At 40.1% G+C, this 18,013-nt stretch overlaps 1 protein-coding gene across 1 annotated transcript in view; it reads right to left on the bottom strand.

The window, feature by feature from the left end:
* Positions 1–16,348: 16,348 nt before the first annotated feature.
* FGF23 (fibroblast growth factor 23) overlaps positions 16,349–18,013 on the bottom strand; it is a 9,585-nt gene continuing 7,920 nt past the window's right edge. The window contains exon 3 of the mRNA XM_025403348.1: positions 16,349–17,481. Within this exon, the coding sequence (XP_025259133.1) occupies positions 17,041–17,481 (441 nt within the window). The 3' untranslated portion in view covers positions 16,349–17,040. The remainder of the gene's footprint in view (positions 17,482–18,013) is intronic.

Below are 18,013 nucleotides of genomic sequence, written 5' to 3'. Positions count from 1 at the left end.
GAGGTTGCAGTGAGCCGAGATCGCACCGCTTCACTCCAGCCTGGGTGACAGAGGGGATGACAGAGGGTTCTGTGGGGGTGGGGAGTGGAGGTGGGTAGCGGGGTAGAATGGTTATTTTATGGCAGGTATAGGTGAGGTTGCCTCTTCTTTCCACCAGATGGCACTGGAGAAAAGGGATTTTGATTAACTTAATTTTATACACAAGATTGGTCTTTGAGAAATCTTTATCTAAATGAAGAAACTGTTTTACATGTAGTTCGCTTTTAAGTCACCATGTTGCTAAATGCTGTGAGTCTCAATTTTAAGGAGGATTAATACTAAAGTTGTCAGGTAAGGCTATAATCACATATAGTCAAAATTTACTTTGACATCATTTTAAATCATATGTAAAATTCAGTATTATATTGTTCTTAGTGTGTCTAGCGCTACCAGTTTTCTACCAGTATTGAAACAGGGCACGTATTTGAGCATCAGAGGAAGTATACTGTAAATAAATATTTGAAAAATAAGCAAAAAGGACAGATAATAATTATCTCCATTCCCACCATACTGAAGTAATCTTTCCATTTTTTTTTAAAAAGAAACAAAACATAGAGATAAAAGTAGAGTTTTCTTTAACCAGTTCTCACAGTCCTGTTGCCTCCAGAGGCAGCCACTGCAGTGAGTCTGTGTATATGTTTATCTGTTCCTTACATTTTTACCTAGTGTCTGGAAGGAGATGGTATCATTTTGGTGCTTTAAAAATAAATATCAAGCCATCTGTGTTCTTTATTTTTACTTATATCTTGGAGGCATCTCTGTGTTGATATATATAGATCAGTTAATTATAACCACTGTATTCTATTAAATATAGCACATTTTTGTTTATTCTATTAGCAGGCATTTAGGTATACTCTTTTTTGAGACACAGTCTCTCTCTGTTGCCTAGGCTGGAGTGCAATGGCGTGATCTTGGCTCACTGAAACCTCCGCCTCTTGGATTCAACCAATTCTTGTGCCTCAGCCTCCTGAGTAGCTACAGGCATGCACCACCACGCCTGGCCTGGTTTTTTTTTTTTTTTTTTTAGTAGAGACGGGGTTTCGCCAGGTTGGCCAGGCTGGTCTTAAACTTCTCACCTCAGGTGGTCCACCTGCCTTGGCCTCCCAAAGTGCTGGAATTGTAGGCATGAGCCACCGTGCCTGGCCTATGATGCATTTTTTTTTTTATATGTGTTCTCAATTTTTAAGACAAACCAATATACCTTATCCTTTTTGGGTTGTTTTTGGTGTGTATCTTTAAGAAGACTTCTCTACCGTGAGGTCATACAGTAATCTCTCCTTATAGTTTTTGAGAACTTCTGAATGTCAAATCTTGAACTTAAACTTTGCTTTTTATAGTATAATGTAAGAATTTAATTTTTTTTTCATGTGGTTGAAACAGTTATCCCAACACCATTATAAAGACTGTACTTTCTTGGCCGGGAGTGGTGGCTCAAGCCTGTAATCACAGCACTTTGGGAGGCCGAGACGGGCGGATCACGAGGTCAGGAGATCGAGACCATCCTGGCTAACACGGTGAAACCCCGTCTCTACTAAAAATACAAAAAACTAGCCAGGCGAGGTGGTGGGCCCCTGTAGTCCCAGCTACTCGGGAGGCTGAGGCAGGAGAATGGCGTAAACCCGGGAGGCGGAGCTTGCAGTGAGCTGAGATCCGGCCACTGCACTCCAGCCTGGGCGACAGAGCGAGACTCCGTCTCAAAAAAAAAAAAGACTGTAGTTTCCCAATTGGTTTGTGATGTGTGCTCTTAGGCCTCACACACCCTCATTTGCTAAGAGTCTGTGACTCTGTTCTATTTTAGTTATCTATGTATTCCCTTATTAGTGTCATACTTAGTGACTGTGGCTTTGCAGCTGAGTATCTTGAAGGGTGGATACTTCCTCTTGTTCATTTTTAAAGTTGTCTTAACTATTTGTGCACTTTTATTCCATGTAAATTTTGGAATTAATTGGTTGATTTGCAGAAAAATTGTGTTACAAATTTTATTGGAGTCACATGCGTCTCTTCATTTACGTAGTTATTCAATACTTATTTTTTGAGCATGGCACACACTTGCCAGGCTATTTTAAGAACTATTACAACTGTGATAAAGCTGTGAATATGTAGCAAGGAACCAAAACACAAAGTCTCTATCCTTGTGGAACTTTTGTTCTGTCAGAGAAGACAGTGTGTTGGCTCACATTGTGGTCAGTGCTGTTGAGCAAAATAGGGCAGAGTAAGGGGGATGGAGACTGGCGGGAGGAATGCTGCTTTATCCAGGATGGGCAGGGAGGACTCGATGATGTCTGTACTGAAGGAAGGAAGATCTGCTGCTCTGGGGAGAGGAGCAGCATGGAAGGAGTAGAGTGCAGAGGCCATGAGGAGGGATCAGGCTTGACTCCTTTGAGCAAGGGGAATGGGAGAGTGATGGGAGAAGAGGACAGGCCACATGACCTGGTGGCCTGTGCTGAGGCTTTGGGCTTTCACTCAAGTGAGATGAGATGCCATGGGCCAATTTGGGCAGAGTGATGTGATCAGACTTGTTTCAGTAGGACCACCCTGCTTGCAATGTGGAGAGCAGGCTGTAGGGGGTGCTATAGGAGCACAAGGCTGGAGGCAGGGAAGATGGCAGCACTGGCTGTTGGGCCATTTGAAGAAGCAAGGACAGGGATGTTGGCAGGGACCAGGCCAGAGTGCCTCCAATGGCTGACCAAGGAGCCTGCACATTGAATTTCTAGGTTAGCTTAGGATTTGTCATCCTCCCATCTGTGAATGTCATAGAGCTCTCACTTTGCCTGAGTCTTTTATCCAATGAAGGTTTATTTGTAATATTTTCCCTGGTTTTTGTTTGTTTTTAAACAAACGAATTTTTTAAGAGACTTAATTTTGTAAGAGAAACTTCAGTTTCCCAGCAAAAGTGAGAGGAAGATACAAAGATTTCCCATCTGTCCCCTGCCCCCACACATGCATAAGTTCTCCCACTGCCAACATCCCCCACCAGACTAGTGCATTGGTCACCATTGGTGAGCCCACACTGACACATCAACCTCACCTGAAATCCATAGTTTACATTAGGGTTCACTCTTGGCGTGGCATGATCTGTGGGTTTGGACAAATGTATGAAGACATGTATTCCGCCGTCATAGTATCATGCAGAGTATTTTCACCGCTCTAAAAGTCCTCTGTGTTCCACCCACTCATCTTTCCCCACTTGTCTTGCCTGTTTCTGTTAGGTTTAGTCCGAGGCCTAGCAGAGGGAATGGGCAGAAGTTTCCAGTTCCAGGCTTCACCCCAGGCTCACAGCTTCAAGCATAGCCTGTTGCTTAGACTCCCTTGCACCTGGAGTCGAAACCATGGCTCCCATTCACCTGCCTCTTATTTTCCTGTCCTTCCCACTCCTACTATTCATCTCCATTTTTGGATGAGGATTCTCCTTTATTTCGTTTTAACTAAAAACCTGTTTTAGCTAGCATCTTTATTCTAACCAACATCTTTAAATGCTATGTGTCATACTCAGCAAAGACATGCTCATATTAGGGGAAGCCCATAAAGTAAGATGTCCCTGAGAGAACAGTGCATCTCACACTCATTCCATGGCTTAGGCTTATGCAGGAAGTGCAGTATTTGGCCATATCACTTAAGTAAAGATGCTTATATTTTGTATACTTGTATGCATATTACATTTACAAGTAGTTAAATTCGTGTAAGTTAAATGGTTCTATTATATGTCTTCGCTATATTAAGGCCAGTCACAACTTAATTGAAATGGATCATCCTAGGTGAATCCACCGGGCGCAATTATCAGCCCCATTAAGCACAGACACAGGAGATGCAAAGGAAAGAAGTGTTCAGTAGAGCGGGGGTGCCGTGCTGAGTGCCTGCTGTCAGACGGAGCACTCACCAGTTTGGAAATTAAATGAGGCTCCTAGAAAACATCCTTGTTTTATGTAAATGCTGCTTTTTACCCCTCTTTCTTTGGGCCCCATCAATTTGGAAGTACAGCTTTCAGATTGAAATAGATGTCAGTTCTTTTGTCTTCAAACAAGTTGCTCAAGTAGGTCATCATGACAGGTAACTACCAGTGCTTTAAAAACTTCAGGATTTCCCCCCACAGTTCTCAATCGCTTGGTTCATTGTTCAGCAGTATGGCCTAAGGGGGTGATTTGTTCATTGATAAGTGACAGGGCAGGGACACTGGAAAGATCTATTGTCAGAAGGCCTGGATTCAAGTTCAAGGCCTGGTTCTTAGTCATTTTGTGACTAAGCAACTGTCTTTAAATCGCTGAGCTGGCCGGGTGCGGTGGCTGACGCCCGTAATCCCAGCACTTTGGGAGGCCTAGGCAGGCAGATCATGAGGTCAGGAGATCGAGACCATCCTGGCTAACAGTGAAACCCCGTCTCTACTAAAAATAGAAAAAATTAGCTGGGCATGGTGGCAGGTGCCTGTAGTCCCAGCTACTCGGGAGCCTGAGGCAGGAGAATGGTGTGAACCTGGGAGGGGAGCTTGCAGTGAGCCAAGATCGTGCCACTGCACTCCCGCCTGGGCGATGGAGCAAGACTCCGTCTCAAAAAAAAAAAAAAAAAAAAAAAAAAGAAGAAGAAAAACAACACTGAGCTACTGTATCCTCATAGAGAATAATTACAGAAACGTGTACGTGCATGTGTTTTGGTAATCTTTTATTTTGGAGTTATCAAACCTACAGAAAAGTTGCAAGAACAGTAGAAGGAATGGCTATATACTCTTCACACTTATTCACCACTTGCTTACATGTTGTCCCACTTGCTTTGCCATTTTTTTTCTCTCCCTCTGTTTTCCCCTGAAACATTGGAGAGTAACTTTGAGTCCTCATACTCTTCCCCTACAAAATTTCACTGTGTGTTTCCTGAGATCAAGGATGTTCTTATATATAACCCAGAATAAATATCAGAGTCAGGAAATTTGACATTGATATTGCCTATTAGCTAATCCAAAGACCATATTTAAATTCTGTCAATTATTTTGTTGATGTACCTGTGGGGTTTTTTTTTTTTTTTCCCTGAATCAATCCAGTCAATCAGGACTGTGTGTTGTGTTGCATTTAGTTGTCATGTGTCTTCATGTCCTTCCATCTACTCCTTTGCCTTCCTTTGCTCTTCTTTTTTCTGCCACCATCTGTCTAACCAGATGAACTCTGTCTTTCTTGACCTTGTTACTTTTTAAAAAATAGGTGAGTTCTTATGTTTTTTTCCTGATGTACCCTCATTATTAGATTTGGATTGTATACTTTTGTCAGAAGCAGCCCAGAAAGGATGTGTCCTTGGTCATGTCAGGAGGGACAAAATGTTATATCAATATATCTGGTTCCTCATTAAACTTGCAACTATTCTTTTAGCCTTTATTATTTATTTTCTGACTCTTTTTTTTAAAAAATTTTTTCATTTAGCCAACTCACACCATGACTCTACTTTTGCTTCTGTATTAGTTGGCATTCTGTACTAAGAGAGCTCTCCCTTCTTGCTTGCTTATTTATGTCGGTATGAACTCAGAAGTTCTTATTCAGGGGCTTATACTACAGTACTCTTAGTATTTTATGGTTACACAGTCCCAACTTTGTCCTGTGGGAACCCTTTCAGGCTGGCTCTTATGTTCTGGTGACATAATCTCATCATTCTTTAAGTACTTTCTTTCTGGTATTAACAGTATGCTCCAGACTCATTCTTCCCAAACCCCAGCCCCAGAATCAGCTTTTTCTCTAAAGAGCCCTGGTTCTTTGGAAATGAAATGAAAGACACCTGGTATACATGGTATTTAGAAACCAAGATCTGGGTGCTGGGGTGCTCATTACTAATTGTGCCTTTTAAAAAAATTACTGCATTGAATTCCAATGCGTAAATATACAACAGTTTGTTTATTCTTCTATTGATGAACACAAGGACCATTTCTAGTTTGGAGCTATTATGAATAAAGCTGCTATAAATATTTTTACAAGTCTTTTTGTGGACATATGTTTTCATTTCTCTTGGGTAAATAATCTAGGAGTGGAATTGCTGAGTTACAGGTTATATGTTGGTATATGTTTAGTTTTATAAGAAACTTGCCAGATCTTTTTCCATGGTGGTTGTACCATTTCATGCTTATCAACAATGAGTTCTAGGTGCTTCACACCCTTGCCAACATTTGTTATCATTTTTAAAAATTTTAGCCATTCTGATTGTTGTATGGTAGTATATCACTGCAATTTTAACTGATGATATGGAATGCTTTTTAATGTACAGTTCTTATTGATCATTCAGCTTTCTTTGTGAAATGTGTATTAAAATCTTATCCATTAAAAAAATGGTGTCATCTTTTTATTTTTGAGTTGTAGGAGTTCTTTATATGTTTTGGGTATACAAGTTCTTTGCTGTCTGTGTGTGTGTGTGTGTGTGTGTGTGTACACATGTATCTGCATATATTATATATAATTTCATTCCAGGCTATATATTTATTATAAAATATAATTTTATTCTACCATTTATCAGATTTTTTAAGTTGTTGATTTTCATAAGACTGATTTACCATTGTGTTTGTTTTATGATCATTGCTTGCTTTATCTAAGAAATTTTTGTCTATCCCCTGGTCGTGGAAACTGTTTTCTTCTAGAAGATTTGTGATTTATAAGTTTTATATTTAGGTCTTGATCCATCTGGAATTTTTGTGTATGGTGTGAGGTAGCAGGTTGAGGCTTATGGTTGTTTACCTGGATATCAAATTGTTCTAGTAGCATTTGTTGAAAAGACTTTTCTTTTCCCTTGAATTTATTTGGTTCTTTTGTCATAAGTCAACATATTGTGTAAGTGTTGATGTATTGATGGGCTCCTTATTTTATTCCATTTACCTTTTTGTGTATCCATATGCAAATATCACATTGTCCTGATTATTCTACATTCATAGCAAGTCTTGAAATCAAGTGTATAAGTCACCTATGTACTTGTTCTTTTTCAGGGTTGTTTTGGCTCATTGCAGGTCCTTTGTATTTCCACGTAAATTTTTAAAAAGTAGACTTTTTAGAGCAGTTTTTAGGTTTATGAAAAATTGAGACAATATGCAGAGTTCCCATACACCTGCATCCAGTGTCGTCTGTTATTAACATCTTACGTTAATAAATTGATATTGACACATTATTAACCAAAGTCCATAGTTTATTCAGTTTTCCTTAGTTTTCACCTAACAGCATGTTTCTATTCCAGAATCCCATCCAGGATATCACATTACATTTAGTTTTCATGTCGTCTTAGGTTCCTCGTGTGTGTGTGTGTGTGTGTGTGTGTGTGTGTATACACATTTCATTACCCTTGCTTTTTTAATGTGGAAAATATACATAACAGAATTTACCAAATCAACTATTTTTAAGTAGACAGTTCCGTGTCATTAGATACATTCACATCGTTGTGCACCTACCGTTGCTTTTTTAAAAAATTGACAGATAATTGTACATATTTATGGGGTATAGAGTGATATTTTGATAACTGTATACAACATGTAGTGATCAAATTAGGGTAATTGGCATATCCATCACCTCAAATGTTGCTCATTTCTTTGTGTTGGAACATTCAAAATCCTCTTTTCTAGCTATTTGAAAATGTACAATAAAGTATTGCTAACCATAGTCACCACACAGTGCGATAGAACACTAGAATTTATTCCTTCTATCTCACTATAGTTTGGTGCCCATTGATCAGCCTCTTCCCATCCGTCTTCTCCCCTTTCCAGCCCCTGACTATTCTTCTGTTGGATCAACTTTGTTCGCTCCCACATATGAGCGAGATCGTGCAGTGTTTGTCTTTCTGTGCTTAGACTCCTCTTGGCTGTTAACAGTTGCTCAGACTTTGTTTTTTTTAATGACCCTGGGAGTTTGAGAAGTGCTAGTCGGGTGTTTTGTAGGATGACTCTGTTGGAATTTGTCTGATATTTTTCTCATCATTAGACTGGGGTTATTGAAAAGTAAAGTCCTTCCCTTCCCTTCCCTTCCCTTCCCTCCCCTCTCATCCAGTCCCCTCCGCTCCCCTCCCCTCTCCTCCCCTCCCCTCCCCTCCCTTCCCTTCCCTTTTAGTTTTGCCCTTGTCGCCCAGGCTGGAGTACAGTGGCACGATCTCGGCTCACAACTGCAACGTCTACCTCTTGGGTTCAAGTGATTCTCCTGCCTCAACCTCCCAAGTAGCTGGGATTACAGGCATGCACCACCACCCAGCTAATTTTGTATTTTTAGTAGCGATGGTGTTTCTCCATGTTGGTGAGGCTAGTCTTAAACTCCTGACCTCAGGTGATCCACCTGCCTCAGCCTCCCAAAGTGCTGGGATTACAGGCGTGAGCCACTGCACCCGCCTGTAAAGTTCCATTTTCATTACATCATATCAAGGGTAGATGCTATAAATACGACTTGTTTCATTTGATTGTTGATGTTGACTTTGATCACTTGGCTAAAGTAGTGTTTGTCATGTTTCTCCCTTGTAAAGCTATTCTTTTTTTCTGTCTTTCCATACAGTACTTGTGGAAGAAAGTCAGGAAGTCACTGTACACGCAAGGAGTAGGGATTTGTGATCTTTCTTTTTGAGGAGGGTGTATCTAGAAGTTATTTGGAATTCTTCATGCGATTTTCATGATGTTTTTTTTTTTTTTTTTTTTTTTGAGACGGAGTCTTGCTCTGTCCCCCAGGCTGGAGTGCAGTGGCGCGATCTCGGCTCACTGCAAGCGCCGCCTCCCGGGTTTACGCCATTCTCCTGTCTCAGCCTCCCGAGTAGCTGGGACTACAGGCGCCCGCCACCTCGCCCGGCTAGTTTTTTGTATTTTTAGTAGAGACGGGGTTTCACCGTGTTAGCCAGGATAGTCTCGATCTCCTGACCTTGTGATCCGCCCGCCTCGGCCTCCCAAAGTGCTGGGATTACAGGCTTGAGCCACCGCGCCCGGCTGATGTTTTTTCTTATTATCTTATTTATGTATTTATTTATTCAATCATTTATATCATTTCGGACTTGTGAATAGTTATTTTATACTTTGGGTTATAATCCCATGCTACCTTTTGTTGTTGTTTCTCAGATTGCTCCAGGTTTAGCCATTGGGAGCTCTTTCAGTTGGCTCTTGTGTTCCTTTGAAATACCCCCATCAACTTGGCTTGTTTTTATTGTTGTTGCTGTTGTTTTAACACAGATGTACTTTCTGTCAGTACTAGACACTCCAGGCTCCTCTTGCATATTTTGTGTCCCATTCCTAGAACCAGCCATTTCTTCAAGGCGCTGTGGTTCCTTTTATTAGAGAACAGTTTTAAGAAACCAAGACGGGAGCTAGGTGTGCTCGTTGAGGTGTTGTTTCTTTAGGCCCTCTCAGCTAACAGAGCAAGGAAATACATGTGTGTATACTAATCCACGTATGTATACGTAGCTATAAATATTTCTGTATGTGACCATCTGTATTCATCAATGTAATGCTTATGTGCAGTTCCTTTTGGCCGTTAGTCTTGGAGACTTCACTCATTTCCAAAATTACTTAGGTCAGTCAGCATCTTTCCACACCACCCCAGTGAGGTGGTTTTATACACGTGTAATATAGTTAGATTACCTTGTTCCATATACATTTTTAAGTCAGCTTGTTCATTTCTATTTTAAAAAGGCTGCTGAGAATGTACTTGTGGAATAATTGACATTTTAACAAGACTGAGTCCTCCAAATCAGTATCTCTCTCGATATAACGAATTTTTCTCATGGGTGTTTTGTAATATTTATGTATGACATTAAATTCGTCCCTAATTATTTTATGTTTTTGTTTATTCCTATTTTATGCTTACGACCCTGTTATAAATTGAATTTTTACATTTTAATTTACTTTTCAGTGTTTGCTGCTGGTATATAATTTTGTGTGTGTGTGTGTGTGTGTGTGTGTGTGTGTGTAGCTAAATTTACATGTTATTTTTAGCTGTAGTTGAGTTCTGGTAATTGCTTTGTGGATACCCTAGGACTTTCTACGTAGACAATCATGTCCTCCCAAAGTAGAGACGTTTTTGTATCTATATGCCATTTGTTTCTTGCCTTATCGCACTGCCTAAGACCTCCAGCAGAATTAAATAAAAGTACAAGTTGAGCATCCCTAATTCAAAAGTTTGAAATCCTAAATGCTCCCAAATTCAAAACTTTTTGAGCACTGACATGAGACAGTGATACCTTTGCTTTCTGATGGTTTAATGTATACAAACTTTGTTTCATGAACAAAATTATTCAAAATATTGTACAAAATTACCATCAGATATAAGGTACATATGAAATGTAAATGAATTTCATGTTTAGACTTGGATTGCATCCCTAAGAATATCTCATTATGTATTTATAAAATCTGAAAAAGTAAAAAATGCAAAATGCTTTTGGTTCCAAGCATTTTAGAAAAGGGAAACTCAATCCACAATGAAAGAAAACATTTTTGCTTATTCCTAATTTCAGATCAGGCTGTGAGGCTGTCTTAAGATACGATGTTCACTGTAGGTTTTTCCTAGATGTATTTTATCAGGTGGAGAAAGTTCTCTGACAGTCCTAGTTTGCTGAGAGTTTTTGTCATAAATAAATATTAAACTTTGTCTAATTTTTCCTGTGTCTATTGAACTGATACTATTTTTCTTCTTTATTTCATTAATATCTTGAATTACATTTTAAAATGTTAAATCAATCTTTCATACTATTTGGAATGAACTCGCATTATTAAAATTTTTATATATTGTTGGATTTGGTTTGCTCTATTTTGTTAAATATTTTTGTATCTGTGTTCACAAAGATTTTTAATTTGTAGTTTTTTTTTTTGTTTTTTTTTTTTTGTCATTTCTTTGCCACATTTGGAAGTCAAAGTTGTTTTGTCATTATATAACAGGTTAAGAGGTGATAATGCTCTGGAAAATTTTGGGTAGGATTGGCTGAAATGTTTAGTAGAATTTGCTGCTGAAACTATCTGAATTTGGAATTTTGTTTATGGGAATTTTTTGATAATTTAACTTTTAAAATAGGAGGTATTCAGATTTTCTGTGTCATCTTGTGTCAGTTTTTATAAATTTAGATTTTTCAAGTACTTTATCTTTCATTGAAATTGTCAAATTTATTGTCACAAAGCTATTTTTAATGTTCACTTATTGTCTTTTTAATTTATTTCGTGATATCCCCCTGCTATTTTTCTTTTTTAAATATTTAAAACGATTTATTTACTTATTTAGTTTTCACTCTATTGCCCAACCTGGAGTACAGTGGCGCGATCTCAGCTCACTGTACCTCTGCCTCCCGAGTTCAAGCGATTCTCCAGTCTCAGCCTCCCAAGTAGCTGGGACTACAGGTGCCTGCCAGCATGCCTGGCTAATTTTTATAATTTTAGTGGAGACAGGGTTTCACCATGTTGACCAGCCTGGTCTCGAATTCTTGGTCTCAAGTGATCCACCCGCTTCAGCCTCCCAAAGTGCTGGGTTATTCAGGTGTGAGCCACCACACCCGCCCCCCTCTGTCATTTTTCATACTAGTATTTTGTATTTTCTCTTTTCCTTAATATTCTTGGCAAATAATTTTTCAGTTCTATTAATTTTTTCTTGAAACCAACCTTTCTGTTGTCTCTTTTCTAATTCATTGATTTCTGTTCTTATATCCTCTGTCTACTTATTTGGGACCTCATTTGTTTTTTTATGTCCTCCTAGAGTCTTAATGAATAATCTTAGATTGATTTTAACCTTCTCTCTTTTTATATATAAGTTTTTAAATTATAGAGCTTTTCTAAGCACTGCTTTAGCTGTGTATCATAAAGTTTGGTATGTTATATTTTTATTGTCATTTAGTTAGATGTACTTTCTAATTTTATTTTTGATTTGCTCTTTGATTCATGTATTATTTATAAATGTACTATTTGATTGAAAATATTTGGGGATTTTTTTCAAATAGCTTGGTCATTTCCAATTTAATGGCAGGAGAGAATATTCTGTAAGATTTTGAAATTTTCAGTGAATTGAGACTTCTCAGCCAAGCATATAATCTATTTTGATGACTGTTTAATTTGTACTCAGAAAGAGAATGTATTCTGTAGTTGTTGGATTTCGTGGTCTACACATGTCAACTAAATGAAGTTAGTTAATAATGTTGTTCAGATATCTGTATCCTCACTAATTTTTTGTGTATTTGCTTAATCAATTACTGAGAGAGGGGTGTTCACATTTCTAAGATTTGGACTTGTCTATTTTTTCAGTTTTGTCAGTTTTCTTCATGTATTTTATTGCTTTGTTTTTAGGGACATGAGTTGTTAGGAGTTTTATGTCTTCCTGATGAATTAGCCCATTTATTATTATGAATTGTTCCTCTATTTATGCAGTATTCCTTCACTTGAAGCCTATTCTCTATGATATTAATATAGTAAGTTCATATTTTTTATATTGAATGTCTTCACTATATATCTTTCCACTCTTTAAGTGTGTGTTTTGTACAAAACATATAGTTGGGTATTTTTTTTAATCCAGCTTGACCATTCCTGTTTTTAGTTATAGTGTTTGGCCCATTTACATTTAATGTAACTATTGCTATAATTTGGTTTAGTCTGTCATTTTTCTGTTTGTCCCATTTGATTTTTATTCTACTGCTCCTCCTTTTCTTCTCTTCTTTGGAATAATTGAATTTTCTTTAGTATCCTATTTTAATATCTCTATTGACTTTTTACCTACACCTCTTTTAATTATTATTATTTTTAAATTTTTTGTTTTTAGAGACAGGGTCTGACTCTGTCACCAAGTTGAAGTGCAGTGGTATGATCATAGCTCACTGCAACCTCTGCTTCCCAGGCTCAAGTGATTCTCCAGCCTCAGCCTCCTGAGAAGCCAGGACTACAGGTGCATATCACCACTCTTGACTTATTATTGTGATTATTTTAGTGGTTGCTTTAGGGACTACAATATGCATCCTTAATTTATCACAGTCTAGAGTTAATATTGTATGATTTTTACATACAGTGTTATAATCTTGTAACCATATTGTTTCATTTATCCCTCCCATCCTGTGTGGGAGTTTTGCCTTATATATTACATCTATATGTGTTACAAAACCTGCATACAGTGTTATAATTTTTGCCTTAAGCAGTGTCTTAGTGAAATCGGGGAAGAAGGTATACAATATATATAGTTTAAATGTATTCACACATTTAATGATGGTTTTCTTTCTGTAATTCTAAATGTCCATCTGGTGTTACTCCTTTTCAGCATGGCGATAATTTCTCTCCATTTTTATTCCACCTTAATTTTGAAGGATATTTTTGCTGTATGTGTAATTCTGGGTAGGTAGCTTTTTATTTTCTTTCAACCTTTTCAATGCGTCATTCCATTGTTTTCTAGTTTCCATTGTTACGACGAGACATCCACCACTATTATAGCTGGTCCTCTATATATAAAGTGTCATTTGTCTACAGTAGCTTTCAGATTTTCTGTTTATTTTTGATTTTTAACAGTTTGACTACAGTATACGTAATTGTGATCTTTGCATTTGTCTTGCTTGGAGTTTTCTGAGCTTCTTGTATTAGTACACTTGTTTTTAACCAATAATTGGGAAATTTTCAGCCACCATATCTTCACATATTTTTTACTCCCCAATTCTTTATGCTCCTTTTCTTCTGGGACTCAACTTACTCATATATTGGACAGCTTAATAAGGTCTCACAGATCATTGAGGTTCTACTCATTTTTAGAAAACTTATTCTCTGTTAGGTAAGGTAATTTAAATTAGCTTTCTTTATCTTTAGATCATCTTACTAGTTTCTAGTGATAGCATTTTCTCTTGACTGTGCACATGTTTTTTTCCTATTCTCATGTTCAGTTGTTTTATTTTACTGTTACTGATTGTATAGGATACCATGTATTAAGTCTGAATCATGTCCTCTTCTTTTAAAAGGTGTTAAGTTCTATTCTGGCAGTCAGTGAAATTATTGGCAGATCCTTGTAGTTTTGCCAGGATTGGTATAATTCTCTCTTACAGCAAGTCTATTTCAGTTTTGAATTTAGTTTTAGGATATACTCCTTGCCTCTGGGGCTTAGTCTTATAAGAACAGCCTTTTGAGTTCTGAGGCACTCAGTAAGTTCTCTTCACCCAGGTTTGGTTGGATTTGTAACGTGTTTCAACATTGCATAGCCTCTGGTATTGCTCGCTGTCTATCTTCTACTGCTGTAGCAGGCAATCTTTGTGGGACTCACTCTATCTTACCCTGTGCATGTGCTCCCCAGTCTTTGGCCAAGGACCTGTAGTGAATGCTCATGTGCGTATGTAAAGTCTCTCCTTTTCATAGTTCCCTCTGAAAGAAGGAACTCTGGGAACACCAATCTCAGAATGTAGATTCATTCTCTTGGTGTCCTGCTATCAAATCTCACAGGACAGTAACACTGTGTATGTGTTAAGTGCATAGCATTTGGTTTACTGAAATGCTGATGTGGTTGTGTTGGTGTGTAGTTTTCAAATAAAAATTCCCTCTTAAAACACGGCTGGACGCGGGGGCTCACGCCTGTAATCCTAGCATTTCGGGAGGCTGAGACGGGTATATCACAAGGTCAGGAGTTCGAGACCACCCTGGCCAAGATGGTGAAACACTGTCTCTACTAAAATTACAAAAATTAGCCAGGCATGGTGGCAGGCGCCTATAATCCCAGCTACTTGGGAGGCTGAGGCAGGAGAATTGCTTGAACCCGGAGGTTGCAGTGAGCCGAGATCGTGCCACTGCACTCCAGCCTGGGTGACAGAGCAAGACTCCGTCTTAAAAAAAAAAAAAGAAAACAAAACACTTTAGGGTTAGAATCATCAGAAATCCAATATTGATAAAACTTAAATAATTCTGTCCAGATCAATTAAAATTGTTGAGTCTGCTTATGAATGGAAGAAATCTTTGAAAAATTTAAAATTCTAACATATTTTTTTTCAATTTTGCCTTCTCTGGATTTCCCTAATGTTCCCCTCCCATAATCCTTTTTATTCTTATATTCCAATGTGCTTTTAAGTAATACTACAAAGAGAATAAGCTAACAGAAGCTGAGATAAATTTTATTTTTATTTTAAACAGAAGAAAGGAAAAAGGGGGTTACATTTTTATAAATATCTATAAATACAGAAGGATAGGCAAACTTCCAAATAAATAAATAAATATTGCCACATGATGAGGGATATAAGAAATTGTAGGAACTATTATGGCTTTGCCATAAAGAAAACCCCTGATGATCGTGTTGAGTTTGTGAGATTACAGCCAGTTTTCCACCAACATCCTTTTGGGACCTTTCACTGGGGAGCCTCCAATAGCTATTATGCAGGATAATATTTCCAACAGGAAATGAAAACAGAAATATTAAAATATTTGCCATGCGTGGCTATATACTATTATACATAGTTTTACTGTTTCAGAATAGGAATAGGAACCAATCCTTCAACTTCAGCTTAAAACCATCAGGTCAAAACAGTTGCCCAGTGTTTCTCTGATAACTAGAAAGAATAGATCAAAGTATAAGGTTAGTATGTGATGGCAGTGAGAAAAAAAAAAGGTGACTGGGAAGAAGCTGTTGTTGAATTGACTTTGCTTGTTAATATTCTGTCCTTTAGGTGGTCATTTAAAGAGAGGTAGGAAAACGGAGTCCCCTTACGGGAAGAACCGCAGTAAGGGGGTAAGGCTGGGATGAGAGCTGACCGTCAGGCCCACCTGCCTGGTGCTCCTCTGCGCCTCTCCTGCTTGCTCTGGCAAGCTTTGTTTCCTCCAGATAGCACTGGGGCTCCTGGGACTGAAAGCCGACTTCATCTAATGCACCAAGAATTTCCAAGGGGATTGAGACCCAGATGTGTCAGCCTAGGAGTGTTTTAACGAATCCAAGAGCCACCGCTGCTGCAGAGCCCTAGAGACCACAGTCAAGAACCTGACCATGTGGTTGCTTTTTCATAACTTCTGTAACATATCCCCTGATTATTGGATTTCTTTCCCCCTGAGTCCTTGATGCCACTTCATTTAGAGGAAAGCACACGGTTTTTCAGTCCACAGAAAACCTAACCCAGAGCGGCCCCAGTCTCTCAAGGCCCCCTTCTCAGTCACGTTTTTGTAGTTTGTTCAGAATGGATTCCTACTCAACCTGGAAGTACAGCCTTAATTAAATGCCTCTTAGGAGAGTTGGAATTTATTTCCACTTTGAAAAGCAAATCCTAGCAGGGTAGATTTTCATGAACCAATATAAAAGCTATTCCTTAGACCACATTTTCAAAAACCAGAGATGGGGCCAAAAGGTGAGGCTGTATCATGAGTCACTTGGGAACAGAGTGGGGCCATTCTGGGCCCTCTGGCTGTGGCTGCAGAGAGGGAGACAGTGAGACACAGGGTGCTCACCCTGTAGGGAGGCTGAGTTTTCTATTATGATTCCTGCCTCAGTCCAGCAAGCATCAAGTTGACTTGTCAAGTTTTCACCAGCCTACCACCGGTCTTTTGACAGCTCTTCCCCAGAGATGCTCAAGGAAGAACGAAGGCTTGAAAGTAGTGTTTTCACCAACTTGCCCCGTTCAGTTGTTAAGGTTTGCACACTCAAATGCCAGTGGGATCGGGGCATGTAACATAAATGCACAGGGCAGTGGGGAAGCTTCTGGGATCTCTGGATTGCCTCTTCCCCCACACCTTCAAAGTCCTGAGCTCAGGAACCCACTGCTTTGTTTGTTTGTTTGTTTTGCTTAAAGGTGATTAAGAAGAGAGGCACAGGGAAGAGAAATATGTTGGGAGAGACCCCTTCTCTCTACCTTCATGAAGGGGAAATTTCTAGTTTACCTGTTGGGGTTTCCTATTCGGAAAGGTGTTCTATGTGGAGTGAGGAAGGTGGTGCAACCCCATGACTTGGGCCTCAAAGGTTGATTCTCACAGGACCTCCTGTGGAAGGGACCCCAGAGAAGCAGCAAATTCCATCCATTGCCCCTGTCACCTTTCCCATCCTCGGAACGTCAAGGGAGCTGGTTCTTGGGAAGAGCTGCTATGCTGAGGGATGGGTTAAAGAGGGTGCCCTTCCAGCGACCCTAGATGAACTTGGGGAAGGGGCGGCAGCCTTCCGGGCCCGTTCCCCCAGCATGCGTGTTCACCCGACCGCCCCTGACCACCCCTAATGGGTCGCTGGCCACCGGGCTGTTGTCCTCGGCGCTCGGGAGCTCCTGTGAGCAGGAGGCCGGGGCCGGGGTCATCCGGGCCCGGGGCTTCAGCACGTTCAGGGGGTCCCGCTCCGAGTCGTCCTCGGCGCTCCGGGTGTGCCGCCGTGGTCTGGGGGTGTTGAAGTGGATGAGGGGGATCTCGTTCCTCCGGGACAGGAACTGGGAGTAGGGGGGTGGGTTCATGCCTGGCAGGAAGGCCCTCTTCGCCCGGCCCAGACTGACCAGAAAGTGATGCTGAGGAGAGTGGTAGACGTCGTAGCCGTTCTCCAGCGTCCAGTGTCGGAACCTGCAGTTCTCCGGGTTGAAATAGTGCTGGAAGGGCAAGAGCGAGCCACGTGAAGGCTGGCCCGTGGGGGCCCACCCACCCCCCGCTCCTCCTGGGGCCACAGGCTTGTGCCAGCCGGCCTGAAGCCCTGAAGGGCTGAGGGCGTTGAGCCTTCACCCCTTTGTTCCCTGCTGGGGTCAAGTGGTTCTGATTAATGCTCAAGCCCTGACTATAGTTCCCCCTTTCAGAGACTAGACTACTGGGGCCTGCGCTTACTGCCTGGAGGCCCGGGCTGGCCTGGCCTGTGGTTTTCCTGGAGTAGGCACCACCTCCTCCTTCCCGCCCACTACCTATTCCAAGTCTCTGCTGGCTGAAAATTGGCTTGGGTTTGTCTCCTTGCTGGAGAAAGGAGAGTGGATGGAGTTTGTAGGGTCAAACATGAATGAGGGCACTGAGGGGATTGGAGACATGAACTTTGCTGACAGATGAGCTGGGTTTGAATCCTCTACCACTAGTACTGGGTTTTACTGAGTGCTCCACAAAGGCCTTTGCATGTTATTTCTTTTTCTTTTTTTTTTT

Source organism: Theropithecus gelada, chromosome 11, assembly GCF_003255815.1.
Source record: "Theropithecus gelada isolate Dixy chromosome 11, Tgel_1.0, whole genome shotgun sequence".
In the NCBI taxonomy this organism is placed as follows: domain Eukaryota; kingdom Metazoa; phylum Chordata; class Mammalia; order Primates; family Cercopithecidae; genus Theropithecus; species Theropithecus gelada.
The sequence above is the reverse complement of the archived record's forward strand: the minus strand, read 5'-3'. Positions and strand labels throughout refer to the sequence as shown.